The sequence below is a fragment of the Telopea speciosissima genome, chromosome 10 (assembly GCF_018873765.1).
Source record: "Telopea speciosissima isolate NSW1024214 ecotype Mountain lineage chromosome 10, Tspe_v1, whole genome shotgun sequence".
NCBI classification, from domain to species: Eukaryota; Viridiplantae; Streptophyta; class Magnoliopsida; order Proteales; family Proteaceae; genus Telopea; species Telopea speciosissima.
The window spans coordinates 61,342,228-61,369,543 of NC_057925.1; the positions used below are offsets into that span (position 1 = coordinate 61,342,228).

At 38.3% G+C, this 27,316-nt stretch overlaps 2 protein-coding genes across 2 annotated transcripts; both read right to left on the reverse strand.

Annotated features, from left to right (window-relative positions):
• Positions 1-1,431: 1,431 nt before the first annotated feature.
• LOC122643855 (E3 ubiquitin-protein ligase RING1-like) lies at positions 1,432-24,864 on the reverse strand. The gene is made up of 3 exons (XM_043837428.1): positions 23,987-24,864; positions 9,360-9,377; positions 1,432-1,821 (listed from the first exon to the last, which is right to left on the reverse strand). The coding sequence occupies exon 1, from the start codon at positions 24,862-24,864 to the stop codon at positions 24,022-24,024; it is 843 nt and encodes a 280-aa protein (XP_043693363.1). The 3' UTR covers positions 1,432-1,821; positions 9,360-9,377; positions 23,987-24,021.
• LOC122643854 lies at positions 17,631-26,539 on the reverse strand. The gene is made up of 2 exons (XM_043837427.1): positions 26,518-26,539; positions 17,631-17,956 (listed from the first exon to the last, which is right to left on the reverse strand). The coding sequence occupies exon 2, from the start codon at positions 17,934-17,936 to the stop codon at positions 17,631-17,633; it is 306 nt and encodes a 101-aa protein (XP_043693362.1). The 5' UTR covers positions 17,937-17,956; positions 26,518-26,539.
• Positions 26,540-27,316: the final 777 nt, after the last annotated feature.

Sequence of the window (27,316 nt, forward strand, 5' to 3'; positions counted from 1 at the left end):
TGGTAGATGTATGAGTTTATTTAATTTGGGTTTTGAACAGACTTTGATCTTCGTCTAAGTATCATTGTGTATATGAGGAGGGCCTGTTAGTCTTTGCCTATTTTGAAGAAGTTAATATGTTTTAAGAGGTGGGAATTTTAGTGACTCTGTGAATTCTTTGGCATATCTGACTCCTTGAGTTCTATTCCAAAGGGGGAGGAACAGTTCAAGGTGCTCTAGGGGCCCCAGAGGACCTTTCAAAAGCTAGTGGTTTGAAGCCTGTAATAGGGGGCCAAGTTCAGAACAATGAGCTAAACATGCCTGAAGATTCAAAAGATGTTTCCTTATCTGCTGAGCATGGGGCAGCTGAAGGGAGTCCAAACAAGAACAACAGAAAAATTGGGAGTTTTGTGAGGTCTCCTACTGGTTTTGCAGATCACTGAAGATAAAGATGAATCGCCGATTCCTGATTTTAAAACCCTGATTAAACTATTAATTCCCCCCCCCCCACACACACACAAAAAAAAAAAACAAGAAGAGGGAGGGAGGAAGAGAGAGAGAGAAGTTGAATTTCTGGGTATTCTTCACCCAATAAAAATATTCATTATTTTCCCATAAAATGAATTAAAAAGAAAAACATAGAGAAATAGATATTGAAATTACAGGGTATTCCTCACAGTGAAATCTCTTCCCCTCCAGTACAAGTGAAGGACAAATATGTCTTTTAGGTGAAATGTGAGCATGAAAAGATGAAGATGGGTTTCAAGTTCTGTTTCAAAAATCGGAGTAAGATAGGAATTAGATGTGGATTCCTATTGCTGCTGCTGGACAAAAAAACAAAGAGAGATAGATTGAAACAAGCTGGCATATCTTCCTTTCCTGCAATTTCTCTAAAAGAGTTTTAATGAATGGATCTAAAGCTGATAAACACTGTAATATCTGTGCTAGCTATCTCTCATTGATGGTTTTATGATTTGCATCTCATTGCCTCTAGTCCTTCCCATTCGATTGCTTAGAATCAGATGGAGGGTGTGTGGGAGCTTGATACATACCATAAGTTGGAAGTGGTGTCATATCTTATTATTTGTTGCAACCTATATATATAATGGTTTTGAAGGAAATTCACAAGAACTAGAGCTACAAGGAATATGCCCGAGCTGCAAGGAGCTCAAGAACAGGGGTGAGTAATAGTCTGGACGGACTGTGAAGAAGTGATAGATTGGCTAATGCAAGAAAGTGTCAAAAGGCTAACATTGGGATTTAATTAATATATTGTATGATGTATCTCAGCTGATGTATTTTGAATCTGTGTGCCTTGTTAAAAAGTCTAAGGGAAAGGTGTCTACTGCTCATAAATGGGCAGTTAGATAAGCTCTCCACCTCTTAAAAAAAACATGATATTGAAGCTTTGTTATTTTCTTGAAGTAATTTAGTTTTGTTTTCATAAAAAGAAAAAAAAAAGCTTCACCTTCTATTTCTTAGTATTTCAAAGAATGGAAGCAAAATTAATGTACATTCCACAGACTCAGATATCAAAGGAATGGGTTCCATCTCACCAAAATAAAAATGTAACTGGTGGAGGAGAAGAAAACAAACAAGATCTAAGGCAAGAGATTAAAGAACAAAAAGTAAAGCACAAGAAACACACATTTACATCCGAGAAGTATGCAGGTCTTCCGGTTCTGATTACTTCTTTAACTAAGTAATTACAGTGGATTTTCCTACCTCAGTTTTGGAGATCATCAGGAATTCTTTCTTCTTTCGGGGAGGATGAGGACACAGGCACTTTTTGGATAAGTTGGCTTAGGTCAGAGAGTAGAACACCCAAAATATCTCCCATCTAAGATAAACTGCAAAAAGAATCAGGACAGCGGATTACAAATTTAACAATCGATTAACTACACAGCATAAATAGGGGGAAGGATTCCCTCCGATGCCCATGTGCAGTTTCAGGCGTTGGAGGGGGGTATTACGAGAAACTCAGCAAATAGGGGGGTATACAGGGGATTTTAAGGGGGGGGGGGGTGCTACAGTGTTTTGGGTGGGGAAACCGACGCCAGTGTGCAGTTTGGGTTATGTCCTGGCGTCTTGGGTAACTTAAACCCACATAAACTGTCGGTCTGTCGTGCATCCAGTCTATAGTTGATGAATACCAAGTAAAAAGAAAATTAGGCTATATTTGGCATGCAAGAAAATAAATTTTGATAAAGAAGAGAGAAAGGCACATAAACTGATAAACCATCATTACTTCTCTCTTATGGGAAAATCTGTTTGTAACTAAAATGGTCACAGCAAAGGCATGCTAGTCTTTGTAATTTGACCCTTGAAGCAATCCTCTTTATTCTATCTTAGGAAAGTAATATCAACTAACAGGGGCAGTTACTTTAGAATAAGTCTCTGTTCCGGCAATGGCGTTGCAGAAGATTAGTAATGTAGACTACAGTGGAAGTGTTCTCTGGAAGAGCTGAACAGTGGCAAGCTCATTGGGATCTTCCTCAAATCGGTTTGGCGATGAAGCAGATCAGTCTAGAAGGAAACATTTCAATTATTTCTACTAGTCCAAGTTGGAAACAAATTAATGTAGCCGTAGAATAGGAGATAATCCTACTAGGAGCTAGATAAAAGCAAGGTCTGGTCAAGCCTGCTGTTTAGGGGCTGTTTTAGGGCAAAATTAGGGTTTAGGATGGGAATTTGGCAATGGGGTTTATAGGGCATTAATGGGCAGGTCTAGGGGGTCAATATGGTATAAAAAGGTTAGGGTTTGGATGAGTTTTGAAATTCTGCAATTCTGGACAGAATTGAGTTGCAGGTTTTGGGCTTTAATGGAGTTATGGTTTATGGGATTCAAACCAAAAATAAAGGGGATCAATTGGGGGAAAGGATTAGAGGATTAGAAGAAGAATTTTGGCGCCAAACTTACTGGAGATTCCACTGGCAGCAAGCTTCGACAGTTGTGAAGGATAAAGCCACCTTCGAATTTGAAGAAGATCCTCCCAGCCATCACGGCGTAAGGAGTCAACCGGATTCCACCAGTCCCTTTCCACCTTGATAGAACCACAAGGATGCACACTCACAAGGAGCACAAGAGCAGCAACAATGGCAGCCAACAAGCAAAAGCTTTTTTCATTAATCAAATTCGTGTACAATGCTGGCCTCCCTTACAAACTTATATGGAAGACTCAAAAATAGACTTAGACATTAAAAAGGAATGGTCTAATCCTATCCCTAACCTATTAGGTGCCACTTGCGTTTGAGTTGACATGTTCGGCAGTCCCTGTGGCTATACGGTCGATGTGGTCACCTTTGGTTGTAACCCTTTTAGAGTAAATAAATTGTATAGACGGTGTCGATCAGGTAGGACACACGAGTTGTTTTCAGGTTCAATCCAACATTGTCGCTCGTCTAACCAATCACCACCTACTGCAATAAAACTCTTTGAATGTGGTACCGGCTGATACCAAGCACCATCATGGTATGAAGAACACCCAAATTCAACACAGACTTTACCTGCAGGCATGATGCAAATCTCTCCTGATTGGGACAACATATCCACCACGAATTGTGAAATAATGTTGTTACGTCGCCTCTCATCAACAATTAATATGGTTGTGCTCCCATTGGGTAGACAAACTCGGGTCTTAAAAACGAATGGAGGTGGGTCTTTAGAGGCTTGGTTGGAGCTTCCCTCCGCCATAACTTTGATACCAATTAATGTAGTTGTAGAATAGGAGATAATCCCACTAGGAGCTAGATAAAAGCAAGGTCTGGTCAAGCCTGCTGTTTAGGGGCTGTTTTAGGGCAAAATTAGGGTTTAGGATGGGAATTTGGCAATGGGGTTTATAGGTCATTAATGGGCAGGTCTAGGGGGTCAATATGGTATAAAAAGGTTAGGGTTTGGATGAGTTTTGAAATTCTGCAATTCTGGACAGAATTGAGTTGCAGGTTTTGGGCTTTAATGGAGTTAGGGTTTATGGGATTCAAACCAAAAATAACGGGGATCAATTGGGGGAAAGGATTAGAGGATTAGAAGAAGAATTTTGGCGCCAAACTTACTGGAGATTCCACTGGCAGCAAGCTTCGACAGTTGTGAAGGATAAAGCCACCTTCGAATTTGAAGAAGATCCTCCCAGCCATCACGGCGTAAGGAGTCAACCAGATTCCACCAGTCCCTTTCCACCTTGATAGAACCACAAGGATGCACATTCACAAGGAGCACAAGAGCAGCAACAATGACAGCCAACAAGCAAAAGCTTTTTTCATTAATCAAATTCGTGTACAATGCTGGCCTCCCTTACAAACTTATATAGAAGACTAAAAAATAGACTTAAACATTAAAAAGGAATGGCCTAATCCTATCCCTAACCTATTAGGTAATTTAAATTGACTAGGAAACTAAAATACTAAAGGAAATAGACTTAAAACATGGCTGGACTTATAGAGTCCTAATCCAGCTCAACTTACATCACATGACCACTTAAGTTGTCACATGACCACTTAACCAAGTCACATGATCACTTAAATTGAACCAATTGGATGCAACCAATTTAAACCGGTTCAATTAGAAAACATAAAAATAAACTAAGTATTGGGTTAATCCCGTATGCAACCTATGTACCCCTAGTTTAGGCTCATTAAAGTGGCCTAATACATAGAAAACCCTTGGGAACAAAGGCCCAACATGTATATAACCCAACCCTAGGCCTATTTCTAAAGAAATAAGCCAATATCTATGATGAACCTGCATCACAAATATAAGAACTAGACTGAAGGAGCTAGCAGCAAATCCAAGCCTATCAATGATGACATTACCTACAACTTATAGGTTTCAATTTCTTCCAGTTTGCAGTGCCAGCAGCAACTCCTGGCTCAACTTGGAGTTCCACCAGATTCAAAAACGATTTTTCTGTTTTCCCATTTTATTTCAAATTGCATCCCTAGTTTTATTAGGTTAATTTGGTCAATAATTAGGTTAGTAATTAGCGTCCTACTTGTTTCTTTAGATTGAGCTTGAGTTCTTGGACGAATTTTAAAGTTTTACAGCACTATATGTAGAACCCAAAACAGGGCATTATACTGCATACGAATTGTATATATCAATGAAGTTATTTTACTTTAGCTCTTCAACTGTTCTTCAACTCTTTTCTAATTCTCTCTGTTGTCCGTTGCTTCCGATGCTAGGAGGATGGATTCCCTAAGCTCTGGGTGAATTCTTACATCCATTTCTTTGTCATCTACTTCTTTGGATTTCCTCCAACAAAGGTAGCTCCCATTGACATCTGCAAAGGAGAGAGAAAAGGAGAGGGCGAGAAGGTGCAGAGGACAAAGAAAGTATCTAAGGCAGATGAGAAAGGGAAAGGATTACTTCGGGTAAGCAAGAATTTGTGGGAGGAGGAGAGCTTGACATTGTTAGCAGGGAGACTGCTGCTCCTGCGACTATGATTGAGAAGTATAGAGAGAACAGGGTAAACAAAACAGCGATTGTGAAAATGGAATGACATAGGGAGTCCGGGAAGAGAGATCAATTTTTCTAGTTGAATGCTGGGAGATGGTTGCAGGGTGGAAGAGAGACGAGATGAATAAATAAGCAGCCATTACAGCAGCGACAGCAGCTCAAACTATCCCCTTAAGCCTTGGCAGTCACCTGCAGATGCATCATACAGGTGGCTTCAGTAATTCCTTTTCATCGTTGTTCCTCTCCTCCTCAGTTCCTCATTCATCCTCTTTCACCAGCCCTTCTACTAAGCCAAACCTTCCGATGCCATTACCGCTATTAATGGTTCTGTAATAATAATGAACTAGGAGAAGAAAAGAGAGAGAGGGAAGAAGAAGAAGAAGATGGTAGACTATAATCCTTTGGGGAGAACAATCGATTGGTTTGTTCTCCCCCTTTCACCAATATATATAGAATAGGGTAAACAAGTTACAAAGAGAAGAAAACCCCAAAATACCCTCACTAAACCAGTCTCGGTGTTAGTGCCAGTAGTTAATACCGAGATTCTTATTCTCAGTTTCTAACACTCCCCCTCAAGCTGGAGCATATATGTTAATCATGCCCAGCTTGTTACAAATATAATCAATTCTCACACTCCCCAAAGACTTAGTAAAAACATCAGCAAGTTGCTCTCCTGTATGAACATGTTGTGGAGCAATAAGACCTTCTTGTAGCTTTTCTCGAACAAAATGACAGTCAACCTCTATGTGTTTTGTCCTTTCATGGAACATAGGGTTGGAAGCAATGTGGAAAGCAGCTTGATTGTCACACCATAGTTGTATAGGTGACTTGTCCACAAACTTCAATTCAATCAACAATTGCTTCATCCACATCAATTCATAAGAAACCTTGGTCATAGCCCGATATTTTGACTCTACACTAGATCTGGCTACTACTGGCTGCTTCATGATCTTCCAAGACACCAAATTTCCTCCCACAAAGACAATATTCAGTAGTACTCCTATCCACGGGGGACCCGGCCCAATCAGAATCACAAAACCCCTCAACACGTTCATGACCATGGTCAGTGTAGAGTAGACCACGGCCTATAGCCTTCTTGAGGTATCTCAAAATCCGAATCACAACATCCCAATGCGACATCCTGGGAGAGGACAGAAACTGACTCACTATACTGACCGGAAAGGCAATGTCTGATCGAGTCACAGTGAGATAATTCAATTTACCAACAAGTTTTCGATATTTTTCCGGATCATCAAAAACATCACCTTTGCTAGACTGAGCAACCTCAACTCCAAGGAAATACTTCAACTTGCCAAGATCCTTGGTTTGAAATTTATGTTGCAAATGTATATTCAGCTGCTTAACGCCTTCAGCATCATCACCAGTGATGATTATATCATCTACATATACCACCAAAAATAACATGCCAGCCTTGCTATGCCGGTAGAATACCGAATGATCATTACCATACCGAGTTAGCCCAAACTCCAAAACCACATCAAAAAACCTCCCAAACCAGGCTCTACGATATTGTTTCAAAGCATACAATGATTTCTTGAGTTTACAAACCAGACTAGACTCCCCCTGAGTAACAAACCCCGGAGGTTGCTCCATATAAACTTTCTCCACCATGAAGAAATGCATTATTCACATTCAACTGAAATAGAGGCCAATGATGAGAAGCCGCAAGAGAGATTAAGAGGCGAATAGATGCAAGCTTGGCAACCGGGGAAAAAGTGTCAAAGTAATCAATCCCATAGACTTGGGTATAACCCTTTGCGACAAACCGTGCCTTCAAACGGGCCAAGGAGCCATCTGGATTCACCTTCACAATATATACCCACCTACAACCAACGGCCTTTGCACCAGCAAGTAAAGGCACTAAATCCCAAGTGTGATTTTCAGCTAAAGCAAACAATTCCTCCTCTATAGCTATCCTCTGGCCAGAATGGGATAATGCCTCTGAAACAGACTTAGGAGTAGAATAAGATTCAATAGTAGAGAGACAAGAAGAGAAGTTAGCAGACAAACCAGCATAAGACACAAAATTAGACAAAGGATGTTGAGTACAATTACGAACACCGTTACGATGAGCAATGGGAATATCCAGATCAGAAACAAGAACATTTAATTGAGGAACTGGATCTACAGACAAAGTAGATCACATCCAGAATGGTATAAGACATCTTGAACTCTTTGAAGCTTCCTCATTTGTAGTTTTAATATTTTATAATATTTATTTCTTTTTTATCAATTAGTCTAAATTTATTTATTTATTTTGTTGGTGGTCATTTATAATGAAAATATTGAAATCATCATTGAAGATTATTCCTTGGCATATGGGTGTCTTATAAGAAACATCATTTGACATTCAACCTTTGGGAGGACTTGACATTAGGAGAATCTATCTCAATATAAAACATGATATGTACTACAACCATTGAAATTACTCTACCTGAACATATAATATTTGATAAGGTAGAAAATCTTTCAGATATTAGGCGACAGAAGGATAGGCTTAGATTTTCGACGAACTTTTTTTTCCGGTGTGTCTCGTTGTTTCAGCGAGGTAGAAGGAAGGGTTGGGAAAGGTGAGGTTAAGGTTTCCTTCGATCTCTGTGTTCAACAGAATCGGTTTATTTATTTATTTATTTTTTTTTTACTGCTGCTGGTCGTATAGCATAAGTAATGGAAGAGAGGGGATAGAGAAGAAGAAGAAGAATGGGGTGAGAGAGATTGACAGGGAGGGGTATAGGAACTTCGTTTAAAACTATTCCTAAGTATCTCAATAAATCTTAAATTTATTTATTTATTTTTTACTGCTGCTGGTCGTATAGCATAAGTAACGGAAGAGAGGGGATAGAGAAGAAGAAGAAGAATGGGGTGAGAGAGATTGACAGGGAGGGGTATAGGAACTTCGTTTAAAACTATTCCTAAGTATCTCAATAAATCTTAAATATCTATTAGACTACTCAATCTGGATTCCCAAACGGGTTTGGGTCGGTACAAGGTAGTGTACATAACTGAAAAAGCAATCCATTTGAAGCTTCCTCTTCTCCAACAAATATTTACTAAATTAATACCAAACACAACGTCTATTACAAAATAATGCACAATAACCTTTTTCAATAACTTGAACCGTTAGCTCTTACATACTTCACTATGTTATAAGAATAATAAAAAAACCCCACCATATAGGCAAGTATGGTCTCCTCAAGTAATCTCTTCCTGATAGCAACAATAAGATTATAATAGAGTGCAGAATAGAGTGAGATACAATAAAGATTTTGTGTTTTTTCTTTTTAGAGAAAGAAAACTATCGAAGCACCAAAAATTGAGTTTTTTTTTACATATTACAAATCACTCTTTTAATTTGTTCTATTCACCTTGCTCTAATTGAGTTTTGAAGGATTACTAAATCTTCTTTGAGCTCTCAATTTCAATATTTAATATCATTTTTCTTAATTCTTCTACTCAAGATTTCTCGTTTACCACATTTTCTTTTATTACATGTTTTAACAGAGAATCAAAATGTGTTGGAATTAAATTAAGGTGTGTAACTGGTTTATTAACATCGATTTCATATACACTAATTTCCACATTGAAAAAAGAAATCTGAAAGTTACAATATCATCCCCCAAAAGATAACTTAACCTTATCAATGGGAGCATTAGACGGCTGGAAACATGTATGAGTGGAGAGGGAGACCATCAATGAAGTCCATCTTGCACAATAAGGAATCCATCTTCACGATGAACCCACATGGCTGAGCGCTCACACACACACACACACACACACACACTGTTTAACACTATTTACATTGTTTGAAATACTCAAATTCTTTGCATTCAAAATGTGCGAGATGGTTTTGAAAATTCTCATTCCAACTCATTGTAGGACTAACCAGTTCTTACTTGGATTACAGAAAAACATTATTTTACATAGATATGAAAAAATGTCAAGATACATGTCCGGTAAAGTTGTAGCTTAATAGTTTTATAATGTTTATTTGTTTTTTATCAATTTGGTTAAATTAATTAATTTATTTTGTTGGTAACCATTTATAATAAAAATATTGAAATCATGATACAAGATTATTTTCTTTGTCATTCTTAACTCTTAACTGTCATTCAACATTTGAGAGTATTTGGCTTTCGGAGAGTTTATCTTAATATAAAGACATGATTACTACTTGTAAAAATAAATATGTTCTACAATCCAATAAATATAATATTTGATAAGGTAGAATGACAAGGTAAAAAACATCTCTAATTATATTAGACGAAACAATATTTGATAAGGTAGAAAACATCTCTTCTATACGATATATCTAAGGCTTTGGGAGAATTTATCTTCACATAAAATATTTGATATGGTAGAAAACATCTCTAATTATATTAGGCGACACAAGGATGACTTGGTGATCAATCATACGGTTACAAAGAAGTTTGTGTTCCCTACTGATCGTCTCCAAAAACTTTGCAGGTTTTCTTTTATACGACTTATCTAAGTCTTGGCAATTTTTTACAATATAATTTATTGATTTTGATATTGTTATGGTTTTATAATGTAGGTAGAGAGATTTAAAGAATTACAACATCTACACAAAAAAAGTTCTAATGATTAACGATTCTCTTCTTAAAATTGTAATTGTAGTCAAGAATGAAAGATTCCGCTTTGTTTGTCTTAAGAATGCTAGTAGGTTAAATTATTAGTTTTTTAAGTATATATTATGTCTTCTAATATTTAGATATTAATTTATTTTAGGTGACTCATTAAATAAATCAAATAGATTTAATGTAACAAAACTATCTAATTGTTTAGATGTTTTATTTCAATCTATTTGATTTATTTCATAAATTAATATACAAATATTAGAATACATAACAAAACAAAATTTCTCATCCTCAGTCTTGTTTAAAAAAAATGTTAATAATCTAACTAATGTTATATACCTCAGTCTTGTTTACAAACAAAACAAAATTTCTCATCCTCAACTACGACTACACTTCTAAGAAGAGAGTCGTTAATCATTAAACTATTTTTTTTCTAGGTGTTGTTATCCTTTAGTATCTATCTATCTACATTATAAAAACCATAACAATGTCAAAATCAATATTTTACATTATAAAAAAATTGTCAAGCCTTAGATATGTCGTATAGAAAAAAACCTGCAAAACTTTTGCAGATGGTCAGTAGGAAAAACAAGTTACTTTGTAACCGGGTGATTGATCATCAAGTCATCTTTGTTTCACCTAATATAATTAGAGATGTTTTCTACCTTATCAAATATTATATGTTAAGATAAACTCTCCCAAAGCCTTAGATATGTCGTATAGAAGAGATGTTTTCTACCTTATCAAATATTATTTCGCCTAATATAATTAGAGATGTTTTCTACTTTGTCATTCTACCTTATCAAATATTATATTTACTGGATTGTAGAACATATTTATTTTTACAAGTAGTAATCATGTCTTTATATTAAGATAAACTCTCCCAATGCTAAATACTCACAAAGGTTGAATGACAGTTAAGAGTTAAGAATGGCAAAGAAAATAATCTTGTATCATGATTTCAATATTTTTATTATAAATGGTTACCAACAAAATAAATTAATTAATTTAACCAAATTGATAAAAAACAAATAAACATTATAAAACTATTAAGCTACAACTTTACCGGACATGTATCTTAACGTCTTTTCATATCTATGTAAAATAATGTTTTTCTGTAATCCAAGTAAGAACTGGTTAGTCCTACAATGAGTTGGAATGAGAATTTTCAAAACCATCTCGTACATTTTGAATGCAATGAATTTGAGTATTTCAAACAATGTAAATAGTGTTAAACAGTGTGTATGTGTGTGTGTGTGAGCGCTCAGCCATGTGGGTTCATCGTGAAGATGGATTCCTTATTGTGCAAGATGGACTTCATTGATGGTCTCCCTCTCCACTCATACATGTTTCCAGCCGTCTAATGCTCCCATTGATTAGGTTAGGTTATCTTTTGGGGATGATATTGTAACTTTCAAATTTCTTTTTTCAATGTGAAAATTAGTGTATATGAAATCGACGTTAATAAACCAGTTTCACACCTTAATTTAATTCCACCACATTTTGATTCTCTAGTCTGTATATTGTTTTCTGTTAAAACATGCAATAAAAGAAAATGTGGTAAACGAGAAATCTTGGGTAGAAGAATTAAGAAAAATGATAGCAAATATTGAAATTGAGAGCTCAAAGAAGATTTAGTAATCCTTCAAAACCCAATTAGAGCAAGGTGAACAGAACAAATTAAAAGAGTGATTTGTAATATGTAAAAACAAAACTCAACTTTTGGTGCTTCGACAGTTTTATTTCTCTAAAATAATTTTTTTTTTAAATCCTTACTATACTCACTCTATTCTGCACTCTATTATAATCTTATTGTTGCTATTAGGAAAAGATTACTTGAGGAGACCATATTTGCCTATATGGTGGGGGTTTTTTATTATTCTTATAACATAGTGAAGTATGTAAAAGCTAACAGTTCAAGTTATTGAAAAAGGTTATTGTGCATTATTTTGTAATAGACGTTGTGTTTTGTATTAATTTAGTAAATATTTGTTGGAGAAGAGGAAGCTTCAAATAGAGTGTTTTTTCAGTTATGTGCACTACCTTGTACCGACCCAAACCCGTTTGAGAATCCAGATCGAATAGTCTAATACATATTTAAGATTTATTAATAAGATATCTAGGAATAGTTTTAAACGAAGTTCTATACCCCTCCCTGTCAATCTCTCTCACCCCATTCTTCTTCTTCTTCTCTATCCTCTCTCTTCCGACGACCAGCAGCAGTAAAAAAATAAATAAATAAATAAATCGATTCTGTTGAACATAGAAATCGAAGGAAACCCTAACCTCACCTTTCCCAACCCTTTTACCTCGCTGAAACAGTGAGACGGAAAAAAACTTCATCGAAAATTCCAGCGAGCCATCCCACCCCAGCGATTCCCACCGACAAACCCCCAATCCCATCCCTTTCGATCCCCTTAGCAAAACCCCCAAACCACCATCACCCACCTTCTTGGTTTCGGCAGAACCAGAAAACAGAGAAAAAAAAAATGAACCTGAGACGAGATGGCGAGAGGCAGAGAACCACATTTTATAAAAAACAAAAGAGAAAAAGAGCGCAAGAAGAAGAAAAGCGAGAGAAGGAGGCCTCAAAAGAGAAACCATACCTGATTTCAGCAGCCCACAACCGTGATTTGAACTGAAGCTTCATCTTGCACCGCTGGTTCAACGGTAGAAGACTCCAATTAGGACTTCCCTAACCCTTCGTTGGTAAACTTGGTACCCACGATGGTTTTTTATCGCCTCAAGTTTCTAACGTCCCAGTAACCCCAAGAACGACGGTCAAAAATTGAACCATTATTTTTACCGGTCTTAACCCCGGAAACCCTCTATCCAAGGACGCTAACCTGGGTAACCTGATACCCTCACCCCTAACCAAGCATCTAACTCTTCGTCTCCTCTGGTTCGCTGAGATCAAAACGTCATTTTCACTTCCCTAGGAGTGGAACTCGACCACTATACCAGCCAGGCTATTGGACTGGAAAAAATTTCGCAGACCATGATCAAAAAGGGAATTGGATCTTGTGCAGCTGTGGCGGGAGCTGCACTGTGCAGCACCAAAACCCACCCTAAATACAGGGGGAGGTGGTCATTTCACATGTGGGGCCCAGGTGGGACCCACCTATAAAATGACTACCTTACCCCTATTTTGCTTGTCGTTTAGTGGTGCTGCACAGGTGCAGCTCCCGCCACGGCAGGATAAGATCCTTTTCGAATAAGATAGGAAGAAATTTTAAAAAGCAGCACAAAGTTGATGAGAAGCTAATACTGTAGTACAACTTAATCCCTTCCCTTGGCAAGAGTAGGGGTGTCAACCGATCGGGCCTAGCCAGGGCTCACGATGCTTAAAGCCTGCATCGTGATCGCCCGTTCAAGTCTTCGGGCCGAGTCGTGTCAGGCTGGGTCGGGTTTCAGACTATAATCAGGCCTTAACTAGGTTGTGGGCATGTTTAACTCTAAAACGGGCCTTAACAGATTAAGAATAATAGAATATTTATTCAACGTGGATCCTAGCTACTTGGTCCCTTTTTATTAGACAACCTATTGATATCACTCAAGGTTGTTGAGGAGGACTAATAAGAGAGAACCAAAGTGGGGGTGGAGTCATGAATAATTTATAAATATTTAGTTCACAATGTTTCAAAACCAGCAAATAAGGTCGGGCTAGCATTCAGTCGGTCCGGTCGGGCGCCCGACGGGCTAAGACCCCACATCGAGACCTCCCGGTTACTAAACATGTCGGGCCGGGCTTTAGCCGGTAGGCTCGATCGGTTCTACTGGGCTGGGCCTAGAATTGACACCCCTAGGCAAGACTCTGTGGTTGCTATGAACTATCGTTGTGGAATGCTAAAACATTGAGCTCTAAGAGAAATTGGATGGATCCGAAGTGATAGATGTAGAGACCCCATCTTCTACAGTTGACTACTCGGGAGGGGCGACCTAGGGGGGAGTAAAAGGGCTACCTGACAAAGTGGAGCTGTCTCTTTGCCTAAAGTGGGCCAACGAGGACGTCGTCGTCTACGCGTGGGGGAATGTTACACTCTTGAGTCCCACATCGGTTGCCTTGGTGATTTCATGTCTGCTTATAAGACTTTGGGCTCTCCCTCCTCTCAAGCTAGCTTTTAGGTTGGGCTCTACTGAAGTCTTGTAACATTTTCTCAGTTTAACGTTTTTCTCCAATCATACTAATTTAACATATAACCACTTTTTTTCTCCCTTCGTGTTATACACTACACTTAGCTGTGTTACTATCAGAGAAAGTTGCAAAGCCCTCTCGCATTACCACCTAACTTGTCAAAGGTTCTTGTGAACTTGTGATCAAATCATAGACATGATAGTGGATTTTTTTTAGTTGCATGACTGTTGGTGGATTTGAACCATCATCTCCTTCGTAAATCCAAGGTGCTCTTCCATTTTTGAGCTAAAAAGTCACCTACCTACACTAGCCATGTTAGTTCCATTCCGATTGCCAAAAAAAAAAAAAGACATTCACCAACTCAATTTCACAAACACTGTAACACCGTAGAGTTAATAACTTGTGAGTCAAAATAGGACAAATTAGGAGATTTCCATTGCAAATTGCAGATCAAGTTGCAGAATGCAGATTAACAACAATTTCAACCCTAATCTAGTTGAAGAAGAATGCATATCTCAGAAACTAGGTTCAAATAAAATATAGAAACTAAGTTTGCAGGCCGTACCCAGTGCAGAAGGGGTTTAACAGGGTCTGGGGAGGGTCAGATGTACACAGCCTTACCCATGTTCCAAAGAGGTTGTTTTCAGGATTTGAACCTGTGACCAAGCGTTCAGCAAGTGAGCACTTGACAAACGCGCCAAGCACGACCTTCCAAAACTAAGTTCGCAGCTTCCCAATTATTAAGAGCAATATTAAGATCTCAACCACTGCAACATGGGTGTCGTAGTAGTAAACCTAGCTGCGGTGCCTAGAGATGTAAACGGATAGTCGAAAATCCGTATTCGACCCAAGTTCGTATTCGTTTATGAGGATTCGTATTCGGAAATTCACTATCCGGAAACTATCCGAATCCGTCCGAAACTAATCAAATACAAATATGGTAATCCATATTTTCGACCGATTATTATCCCATTCGTTTAGCTATCCGACGGTATTAAAATATCCAAAATAAAATATTCGTATCCGTCTATCCGATTAAGTTGCCTTCTTGGATTTTGTATTTTATTTATATTTATAACTTAGTAGCTAGTAAGTTAGAAAATACGATTGTTTTATATGTATTACTATTTGACTATGATGGATGTTATCATATACCTATTAGAAAAACATATAAAAACAAAACAAAAAGTAGAAATACATAAAAAAATGTAAATAAGACCAAAAAAAAAAAAAAAAAGAAAAAGGAATTAGGAAAGCCAAAAGTCTAGATGAAAAGCCAAAAGTCTCGATGGAAAGCCACAAGTAAAAATGTGAATAAGACAAAAAAAAAAAAAAGATAGAAAAGCCAAAAGTCTCGATGGAAACTTGGAAAACCAAAAACCTCTTTGAAAATTGAAATCTCGGATTCTCGGTCTCTCAATTCTCAACTCTCAAGACCCTCAAGTATAACCCTAAAGCTCAACGTTCTCTTTGCCTTCCTTCGCTGTGACTACAAATCTACAATCCCTCTCTCTCTAGTTTCATATACATATCGTTTCATGCCTTCCTGCGCACATCTTCGTTGTTACAAGCTGTCGTTCTGCATGCGCAATCACCAGTAGCAACTGTCAAAGGTAAGTCTCTCTCTCTCTCTCTATTGTTTCTTATGCATCGTTTTCTTCTTTATAGCATTACCCCTGATGCCATTTCTACCATTCTAATTTCTAGCGAATCCATCTCTTGGATCGTCCTCTGAAGTCCCAGAACTCATTGTTCAGGTTGTCGATCTCAAGCCTTTCGGCAACAGATTTACGAGAGTTTCTATCTTTCAGATTCTTTTTTTTTTTTTTTTTTTTTTAACTGTATGTGTTGGATTTGTTATAGTCTTATCTACAGTATCACTTATTGCTGTATATTTGTTGGGTTGTTCCATATTTGGATACTACAGGTTTGGTTCGATTTTAGATCAGGCTCTTCTGTTTTATTATATTTATGAGTGAAATCTTTAAATTGGACTTTGGAGGAACTTGCAAACAGGATTTAAGAAGAAATAAAGCTCAATAAATAGAAAACAGTAAGTGGACAATCAGACAGTAATCGGATAGAAACATTCGGATATTTGGTATCTGTTGCTAAACGAATCGAACCGGATAATATCCGGAATCCGTTTAACAAGTCGAATTCTAATTTGATATTGTATTATTATATTCGGCGGATATTCGGATCGAATTCAGATAGCAGAATTGTAAACGAATTCGAATTCGGAGAGTACCCAATTCGATTCGAATTCGATCCGTTTACATCTCTAGCGATGCCCCTACTGTGCTTGAAGAGGGCATGCATTTTTGGGGTTAGGACGACGAACAAAGTCATGACCACAGCGAAGAAGACGACATCCATTAGTTAGGGTTCAATTTGTTTAGGAGACATCGTGGATCAGTTCGGTGGAGGAGATGAGGGTTTAGGGAGGAAGAGAGCTCTAGTTTCAAATCGGTAGAGCCGAAGAGTGAGACACTCGTAACTAGGGTTAGGGGTGAGGGTATCAGAATTTTTATCACCTGCAGTTCCCTTGCCCGGTACGGTTCCTTAGTTCCTCTAATAAAAGGGGGGTGGACCCCACCCAGGCAGTGTTTGGTCAGGGGGTGGAATGGTCATTTCAGCCCCCCCTATGAGAAGAACCGCACAACCGTACCAATCAGCAAACCTCAGAGGATAAAGGTCCGAGGGTATCATGTTACCTAGGTTAGCGTCCTTAGGTAGAGGGTTACCCAAATTAAGAGTCATGGTAAAATAGCGTTTCAATTTTTGACCGCTGGATCTTCTTGATCCACGTGTCATTCATATAGTGGGGTACTATTAAGGAACTTGTAGATTAGGAACTTGAGAGTCCATCCCCTGGGAAATTATCTCCTCTAGGACCCTACCTGGGCAGAGTGTTCGGGTAGGGCTAGGGTAGTCATTGCAACCCCCACCCCCCCCCCCCCCCAACCTCTCTTGTTAGGGGGGCTGGGAACTGGGCAGGGCAGGGAACTGGAGGGCATAAAGATCCCTATTCAGGGGAGACTAAAAAAAATGAACTTAAAAAAAGAAAGTACTAATGTCCACCAATACATCTCTCTATACATAATGAAAAATCAACAATGTTCATCCAAAAAAAAAAAACCTAAAGGTCCTGATTGACTCTAGGATTTAATCAAATACATGTATGTATCCCTTTCATACAAGTAAGACCCAAACGAACTCTACTAAATAACATGAGTGCATCAATAATAAAAAATTCATCCAAGAACCAGAGAACCCATATATATCTCTCAGTTATTTATGCACAAAGTCTCAAAGAACAAATTAAAGAATAAAAGATCATATACATATATAGAAGCCACACAGATTTAGGGTCGAAAATACAAGTATTCATGAAAATAATACTAAGCAAAATAACTAATTACAGTGCTCAAATCCCAAATTGAAACTAAGATTGTTTAAAATAATCATTCCCCGCAGCAGAATTTTCTTCCTGGGGTGTTATTGGTGGCTGAGGCTGTGATCCGCTTGACGAAGGTGATGGTTCAGCTCCGGCAGGTAAGTCAGAGAGAGCAGCCAAGAATCGGCGTACACTGAGAGAGCGAGCAGGTCTGAAACTAAGGGAGCGAGGAGGGATGTTATTGGAGAACATGGAGGATGATTTGGAGAGGATGAAGTAGACCAGCGCTTGAACAAGTGCGAACATCCCAATCTTCAGAAGTATCTCTCCCAAGCTACTGCTTTCGATCATCATTTCTAATTCTAAATCTACAGAGGAAAAGAAATGAAACCCAAAAGATGAAGATGAACAACAATTGAAGAAGATAAATAGGGAATGGATGGATTAGATAATTCGAAGGAGGAGAAGCTCCTCTTGCGTTTTTTTATTTGGTGAATGAGCTCCTCTTGCGTTTGTTAAATAATATAGAGAGAGAGAAAGATGGGGAAGCAATTTTCACGTGTCATTTTGACTGGAGGATGAAGCCCTGATTTTGACGATTGCGTCAACAAAGAGAAACAGCAGCGTAGGAGCTTTGGTTTGATTTCAGGTGGGCCTTAGCCTTAGGTGAGTCATCGTCTCTATCTCAGACCGACCTTGGTGGGTGGGGGCACACCATACCTGCCATGCCATGCACACATTGGTGGAGAACTTCATGACAGGAAGAGAGTTGGATTTTACCCCCAAAAAAAAATAAGACAGAGAGTTGGAGAGAAGAAAAGTAAAATGCTTGCTTTACGAGCTCTTCTTCTCCAGACTCTATAGCCAATTAGAAGAAAGAGAAGCAAAACTTCTAGAATGGTTTGCTATCTCTCTCTTAGCCAAAAGATGGACTTTCCTTCTTAATTCTTCTACAGACGATGATGATGATGAAATATTCATGCTTTCATGACGCAAGTAGAAAGAATTAGAGTGTCAATCGGGCGGTTCTATTTGGTTTTTCGGTTTTGGTGTAGCTTTTAGGGAAACCGAGTCCAAACCGCTAAGGGCTTTTCTGTTTCTGTTCGGGATGGGTTTGGGTTGTGTTTGTGCTATCAGGTTAGGTTTAGACCGGTTCGGTTTGAACTTGGGTAAGAACTGGTTTTCGGTAAGAATTAAGTAGATTTCCTAGGGTTCGTGGGTCGGCCTTAGGTTTCAGTTGGGCCTATCGATCGGGCCAAAAGGTGGTCCATTGGTTTAGCCGGAATTAAACCAAAACCGAAGTTCTTAATCATAAACCGAACCCAGCCCAATAAGGGCTTGGTTCGATTTGGATCAGCCTCATTGGGTTGGATCGGGCCAGTTTAACCAACTTGGTTCAGAGTTTGACATCCATTGTTATAGCCCTTGTAAAAGGTCGAAAGTATGTCTACATCTTGAAGCAGAAGAATCCTAAAAATCGATTAACCTTTTGGAATTGCTGTGGTTTGTATGATTACACTCTCATTAAGACAAAACTTGAAGAAAGAAGAAAGCCAAAACCAAAGGATCACGCCACTCGTAATTACACTTTTTCCTGTTATTTGCCACTCAAAATTACCATATCCGATCCCAGAGAAAGTCCCAATCAGAATTTAAAAATTCAGAATCAGAGTCGAATCGGTCAATTTGAATAAAAATCGGTGAATGAATCGTCTCTATCTCAGACCGACCTTCGTGGCTTCGTGGGTGGGGCACACCATTCCTGCCATATTGGTCGAGAACTTCAATAACTGACGTAGAGAGTTGGAGTGAAGAAAAGAAAAATTCTTTCTTTACCAGCTCTTCTTCTCCTCCACACTCAATATCCAATCAAAGAAATAAAAGCAAAACTCTAGAATGGTTCTCTCTCTCTCTCTCTCTCTCTCTGTATTAGTAAAAGATGGGCTTTCCTTCTTAGTTATTCTTTCTCTGATGATAATGATGAAGAAATATTCATGCTTTCACGACGAAAGGAGAGATACAAACGGGAATGCTGTGGATGCGTATGGTCACTTCCATTGAAGAAAGAAGAAAGCCAAAACCAAAGCATCATGCCACGCGTGATTACACCTTTTTCTGTTATTTGCTACTCAAATTTACCATATCTCGATCCGATCCTAGTGAAAGTCCCAATCAGAGGATTTTTCAAATTCATCCAAAAAATAAAATAAAATTCAGAATCAGATAAGTCGAATCAGTCAATTTGAATAAAAAACGGTGGAGGAATCGATTTCAATTCCTATATAATCTAATTGGTCAATCCATACTAAATTTCTAGCGTTCCGATTGATTCCTCTTACTTGAACCTTGATCCCAACCCTGATTCAAAAGAATAACAAGCTCATTTTTGACATGTTCTCTCTCTCTCTCTCTCTCTCTCTCTCTCTCGACTTTGCATTGTGGGTATTCTTCACCCACTAAAATATCCATTATTATAAAACGAATTAAAAAGACAAAAATAAAATAAAAAATAGAGAAATAGATATTGAAATTACAGAGTATTCCTCAATGTGAAATCTCTTCCTCTCCAGCACAAGTGAAGCACAAAGATGTCTTTTAGGTGAAGTCCGAGAGTGAAAAGATAAAAAGAGTTTAGACCATGAAAAGATGAAGATAAATTTCAAGCACTGTTTCAAAAATCGGAGTGAGATAAGTATTAGGAATCAGCCATGATCAAATCCCAATTCGATGCTTGACACCATGGTAATAAGCACATACGTGAAACAGAAATCAAATCAAATCAAATCCACTGACTTCCACCTCACATAATTTTTATCAAAACAACTCAAATCCATGACTTGATTGACTACATAGAGACATTTGGGTAGCCAATGTTGTAAAGATGTTTCTACCCAAAAAAATTGTTGTAAAGATGTTTAGAGATGCAAACAAACACCAATGTTAAAATAAAGCAGCTTCAGAGCTGAGAGTGTTAAGAGTAAGTTGTTAAGGTTTATAGACATGGATTCCTATTGCTGCTTCTGCCAAAAAAGGAGATTGAAACAAGCTGGCATGTCTTCCATTCCTGTGATTCCTCCTAAAAGAGTTTTAGTGAATGGATCTAAACGTCTTAGATCAGAATTCTTCCTTGCATCCAATATTCAGGACCTTGTCAATTCTATTCTAATGAATCCTACCATGTCTAAAGCTGATAAACACTGTAATATCTATGCTTGCTATCTATTTCTATTACCTGTGGATGTGTCGCAATAATGTGGTGTTGTTTCAGCAACAAAGTCCAAACCCAACCTTGATAGTTCGACTACCAAATGGGTTTATGATCTGCAACTTATTGCCTCAGTCCTTCCCATTTGATTGTTCAGAATCAGCTAGAGGAAATGTGGGAGCTTCATACATACCGTAAGTTGGAAGGGGTATCATGTCTATTATTTGTGATGACAATTATGAGCATACAAATGGAGCTGCAGGATGGCCCTCCATACTATTATTTCAATCACTTTGTTGCAACCTATATAATTAATGGTTTGAAGAGAATTCACAAGAATAAGAGCTACAAGGAGTATGGCAAGGGCTGCAAGGAGCTAAAGAACAGGGGTAATCGCATGCTATATAGTCTGGACGGACAGTGAAGAAGTGGTCGATTGGCTAATGCAAGAAAGTGTCAAAAGGCTGACCTTGGAATTTAACTAATATATTGTATGATGTATCTCAACTGATGTATTTTGAATCTGTGTCTTGTTAAGAAGTCCAAGGAAGAGGTGTCTACCGCTCATAAATGGGCAGGCTAAGGCTAGAATAGATAAGCTCTCCACCTCTTAAAAAACATGATGTTGAAACTTTGTTATTTTCTTTAAGTAATTTAGTTTCATATTCATATTACCACAAAAAAAAAAAAAAGCTTCACTTTCTATTTCTTGGTATTTCAACGAATGGAAACAAAATTAATGTACATTCCACAGAATCAGATATCAGAGGAATGGGTTCCATCTCACCAAAATAAAAACGTAACTGGTGGAGGAGAAGAAAATAAACAAGATTGTAAGGAGAGAGATCAAAGAAGAAAAAGTAAAGCACAAGAAACACACAGTTAATCCAAGAAGTATGCAAGTCTTCCGGTGCAGATTTACTTCTTTAACTAAGTAATTACAGTGCATTTTTCTGTACTTCAGTTTATCATTAGGAATTCATTCTTCTTTCGGGAAGTAGGACGCAAGGCACTTTTCAGATAAGTTGGCTTAGGTCAGAGAGTAGAACACCAGAAATAACTCACTTCTGAGATGCACTGCAAAAAGAATCAGGACAGCGGAATACAAATTTAACAAATCGATTAACTACACAGCATAAATAGGGGGAGGATTCCCTCCGACGCCCATGTGCAGTTTCGGGCATTGGAGGGGTATTATGGGAAACTCAACAAATAGAGGGGTATACAGGGCATTTTAAGGGGGTGGAGCTATAGTGTTTTGGGTGGGGAAACCGACACCAGCATGCAGTTTGGGTTTTGTGCTGGTGTCTTGGGGAACTTAAACCTGCATAAATAATAGATAGAAAACTATCGCACATTACCAGTCTATAGTTGATGAATACCAAGTAAACAACAAATTAGGCTATATTTAGAATGCAAGAAAATAAAATAAAAGTAGAATTTTGAAAAAGAAGAGAGAGAAAGGCACATAAGCCATCATTACTTCTCTCTTATGGGAAAATCTGCTTATAACCAAAATAGTCACAGCAAAGGCATAACTGGTCATTGTATTGACCCTTGAAGCAATCCGCTTCATAACTGGTCAGAGCAAAAGCATAACTGGTCTCTGTTCCGGCAACAGCGGTAGTACCACCGCAGAAGATTAGTAATGTAGACAACAGCGAAAGTGTTTTCTGGAAGAGCTGAACGGTGGTAAGCTCATCGGGATCTACATCTAGTCTGTTTGGCGATGAAGCAGATCAGACTAGAAGGAATCATTACAGTTATTTCTAGTATTCCAAGTTGGAAACAAAGTATAAGAACTAGCCTGAAGGAGCTAGCAGCAAATCTAAGCCTATCAATGAGTGACATTACCCACAACTTATAGGTTTCAATTTCTTCTTCAGATCACAACTTAAACAGTTCAATATGGGTTTCTCCATCATCCCATATCAGAATTGAGTTCTGAAATTCAACTTTACAGTGCCAGTAGCAACTCCTGGCTCAACTTGGAGTTCCACCAGATTCAAAAAGGAGTTTTCTGTTTTCCCTTATTTCAAATTGCATCCCTAATTTTATTAGGTTAATTTGGTCATTAATTAGGTTAGTAATTAGAGTCCTAGTTGTTTCTTTAGATTGAGCTTGAATTCTTGGAGGAATTTTAAAGTTTTTCAGCACTATATGTAGGAGCCAAAACAGGTACTGCATACAAATTGTATATCAAAAAAGTTATTTTACTTTCAGCTCTTCAACTGTTAACACTCTCTGTCGTCCGTTGTCTTCTTCTGTTTTTCTTTTCTTTCCTATACATTTCTTATGTTCTAAACGTAGCCTTAATGTTCCATAAATATTTGTTTATGTTTAGACTAAACTGCTTCAACAGAAATTGTTTTACAGGAACTATCTTAAAAGCAAAGAGACATTGTATAGGAATAAAAATAACAAAAATATTATAGTGAAATCATAAATCCCTAGAAAAAAATTGGAAAAATAACATCCAATTAACTTTTCTGGAAGTTATTTTCCCAAAGTGTGTGGTTGTATCTTGGTCAACAAAATAGTTACCACCCATGAAGGCCACTACTCCCATCATTTGGGTAGATTATTTCCTCCATCTCCCATGCCAAAATAACCTTCCATGTCATGTCAAATTTATTATAAAATAAAGATGAAATGACATTAGAATAACTAATGAATCTAACCAAAAGTTGATTTCCCCAGAAATTGCGTTCTATTGAAACAGATGGAGCTGAAATATAAAGGAAGCTAGAAAGACTCAGAGGAAGATATTGGTAGCCGACCAATGGAAGGAGTACAAAATGAAAACCTAATGCAATCATAAGATATAGCAACAACAAAACCATTTTCATCTTACCAAAAAATAAAATAAAACAAAATCATTTTCTAGCTAGATCTCATCCCTGCCATTCCATCCTGAGATTTGTGGGTTCTCAAGAATTAGCAGATGAATGTGATCAATGATTTCATCTGGATTGCTACAGGGGGGAAAGATATTAACAGGGGAAAAACCTGATTATTAGGTGCGAGACCCCAGCAGGAGCATCATGTGTCTCCAGATTTTGAAAGCTTAATACCACTTCTATATACTATAAAACCTTCGAAACTTAGAGAGGATATATAAATCAAATCCCAACAGGGACCATAAACCAAGAAGAAAGACTAGTAGAATGAGACAGAGAAATAGAAACCGAAAGAGTACCTGACGTCTGCAAAAATAGAATCCCCAAAAGCCACTCAATCGGAAGACAAATAACCCCTAATTTCAGACAATACAGTATCACCATCCTCATCCAATCCGGCGGTACTCTCGCCCACGCCACCACTACTAGCACTCAGAAGGGTCCTACTTCCTCCCTCAATCGGCCAGCTGGAAACAGTCTCACCACTATTCGCAGGTCCCTCGGAGCTGGTCTCAGCTTGTGCCATCTGAGGTGAGTCCGCAGTAGCAGCAGTTGACCTCACCGGAAACACAGACCTGTGCCTCCCATCAATATTATGCGCATTCCGCAAGAAAGCCTCAGCCACCATCAAATTCCTAAACCTCACTTGAACCCTAGACCCTCGATTAAATATGCTGCGGTTGGGCTGCTCGGGCTCATCTGTGGGGAGGTGAAAGCGACAAACGGGGCAAGAATTGTGCTGCGACAACCATGGCAGGATGCAATCACAATGGTAAAGGTGCTTGCAAGGCAACTGCTTAGCCTCGACACCGACAACGAACTCGTCCTTGCAGACCGGACAGAGGAGAATATCGGCAGCCAACAATGAGCTCGTGATTTTGACGGTGGGGATCGATTCGACGGTAGATTTCGATGCTGGAGTTGAGGCGGGCTGACGGAAACGAAAGGTGTTGTCGACGGGGCCGGGATCACCGACTTCTCCTTCAGAGTCGGGGGTGATTTGGAAGGTGTCGTCGTGGGTGGCAGGGGTGTGGTGGATTTGGGGAAGGGAGACGATAGGGAAAGGGTCGAGGGAAGTAGTGATTGGAAAGTGAGTGTCAGTGTTAGTGTCTGTGTTATTAGGGTTATTGGTATTGGAGGAGAAAGGGGGGAAGAGAGTAGTAGGGGATGATACCATCTCTTCAAGAAAATCGCCATGACAATGAGGGCAGACGAGATGCGAAGAGGAGAAGAGAGAGACGTTCATGTGGCACTCGTGACACCAAAACGTCAGCCTTCTGCTGCCGTTGCCGTTGCCGTTCTGCTGCCGTTGCCGTTGCCGTTGCCGTTGCGGTTGCCGTCATCGTTGCCGGTGATGATGGTGGCCGTGGCGCTAATTGACGACATTTCGGTTTCTCTCTCTCTCTCTCTGTGGTTTTGCTGCTGGCAGTGCCAGTGGCAGTGGGTGTGTCTTCTTGACTTCTGGGGATTGCTTTTTCTTCGCAGAAACGCTGGCGAGCTCGAGCCCTTGGCCTATCCGCTCCAAGTGGCTGAGAATTTCCAAAATGCCACTGATCTAATATTTTAATTTGTTTTCTTTAGGTCGAAACCCTATGCAAGGACTCATTTGCCCTCAAAGACATTCATTCTATACATTTTTTAGGAAAGATATTAATTTTATAATTTTTTATACATTTTTGTGCATGAGATATTTGTCAGGTCATGTAAAAACAAAAAAATGTACTAATGGATGCACGTGAGCCAATGAGATTACACGCAAGAGTATCAACATAGATGCAAGTTTTTATTTCATGGATGAGATTACAAACAAGAGTATCAACATAGATTCAATTTTTCATTTCATGAGCCAGAGTAGTATTTCCTTTTCCACGTGGTTATGTGTTTAGGCTTAATATAAACACCACGCGGTCAAGGGTTAATTTTATCCTCTATCTGTACCATACTAGTCGACACCAATACGAATCGATTTTGACCGATACAATTGATATTGAACAAATACCTAAAACAAAGGGTGTCAAAATCTAACCTAAACCGTTAAAACCAATCAAAAAAATCCAAACCGAACCGAATCAATCCTTATTAGATTGATTTTGAACTAGGTATAATAGGACGGTTAAAAATTGGACCACACTAGACCAACCGATAACAAACCAAAAACAAAACCAAATGAAAATGATAAAAAATAATGAATATAAAGTTATGAATAATTGAATTGATTTCAATATTAGTGAACTAATTTATGGTAATAAGGGAAATTGTTACAAATCAATGAGAGTTAGGTTATGAAAATAAGAAAATTGATTTGTAACAATGTTTCTTCTATTGATCTCCTTTTGAAGTGTGGGATTAATAAAATATTTTATGTAGTTGAAAAAAGAAAGAGAAGAAAATATACACAAACCAAACCTAACCTATTTAAAAAAACCCGGTACCGAATCAAATCCAAACCGCTATCAACCCATTATCATAAACCAAAACCAACACGAAACCAAACCACACCAAAACTAAACCGAAACCAAAAATTCCTTATTGGTTCGATTTCGATTTCCCTAAAAATCACACCGAAACCCAAAAACCAACCCAAACCCAAATCAAACCGACCGCTTGAGGTTTATCCTCAAACCATGTTCGTTGCCTATAAAAGATTTAAATCTGGCGGCCATGCCTCCTAAAGATATGAGGTTTCCCGCCAGAGTTTAAATCTTTTATAGGCAACGAACATGGTTTGAGAAAAAGATACTGGATAAGTAAGGAAGGTGAATCATCCATTTTGAATCTAGCTAATTTCTGTAACAATTTTTTCATTCATTCTTTCTTTTTATCTATTTTTCTTTTTTAACATTTCAAATCTCGTTGATCGAACAATCCAGTGGAATTAGCCAACCTTATATACCCTTGTGGCCTTGTATACCCAGCGGTTTGCAAAAAGCTCAAAAACAGTTGACCCAAATATGGAACTTTATCTGAACTTTGGGAAGACCAGGCAAGACAAGAAACTAAAGAAAACAGATCAACAAACAGGGCATGTTTCTTCTTCTCATCAAGCAGGGCCAGACAAGAAACATGTGGAAATGAATACATAAAACGATGTAGAAAAGAACAAAAATCACAAACAAACAATCACACAGCACAAAAGGATTTATGTGGTTTGACAAGATTGCCTACGTCCATGATGAGATGAGACCTGCTTCACTATCAATTTTAAAAAACAAAAGGTCACACCTCTCAGATTACAGAGAATTCACACTTGGCAACAAAAGTTATAAAGAAACATTATACAGATACAGTTTACTGAAGTCCTCTTAACAGCACTACGCCTCGAGGAATACAAGACATCGTATGCCAAACACTACAAGAAGCAGATCTTTCTTCTTCTTCTTCTCTTTAAAAACTTCAAGAAAACCAGGCAAGGCAAAAAAACTACACTACTATAGATAACAGAGCATTATCATCAAACAGGCCAGGCAAGAAACTAGAAAAAACAGACCCTTCTTCTTCTTCTTAATTATTGCCAGTTGAACTATCTACCTTCAAACAAGAAAAGCATTATGGTAAAAAAGACAGTCCGAGAGCGTGACTCCTGCGCCCAAACACAGGATGGGGGCAAAATGACATCCTCGCTCCCATGA

What these genes read in the sequence shown, in the direction of transcription:
- LOC122643854 (XM_043837427.1), bottom strand. Translation starts at nt 17,936, where the DNA reads ATGATGATCGAAAGCAGTAGCTTGGGAGAGATACTTCTGAAGATTGGG.
- LOC122643855 (XM_043837428.1), bottom strand. Translation starts at nt 24,864, where the DNA reads ATGGTATCATCCCCTACTACTCTCTTCCCCCCTTTCTCCTCCAATACC.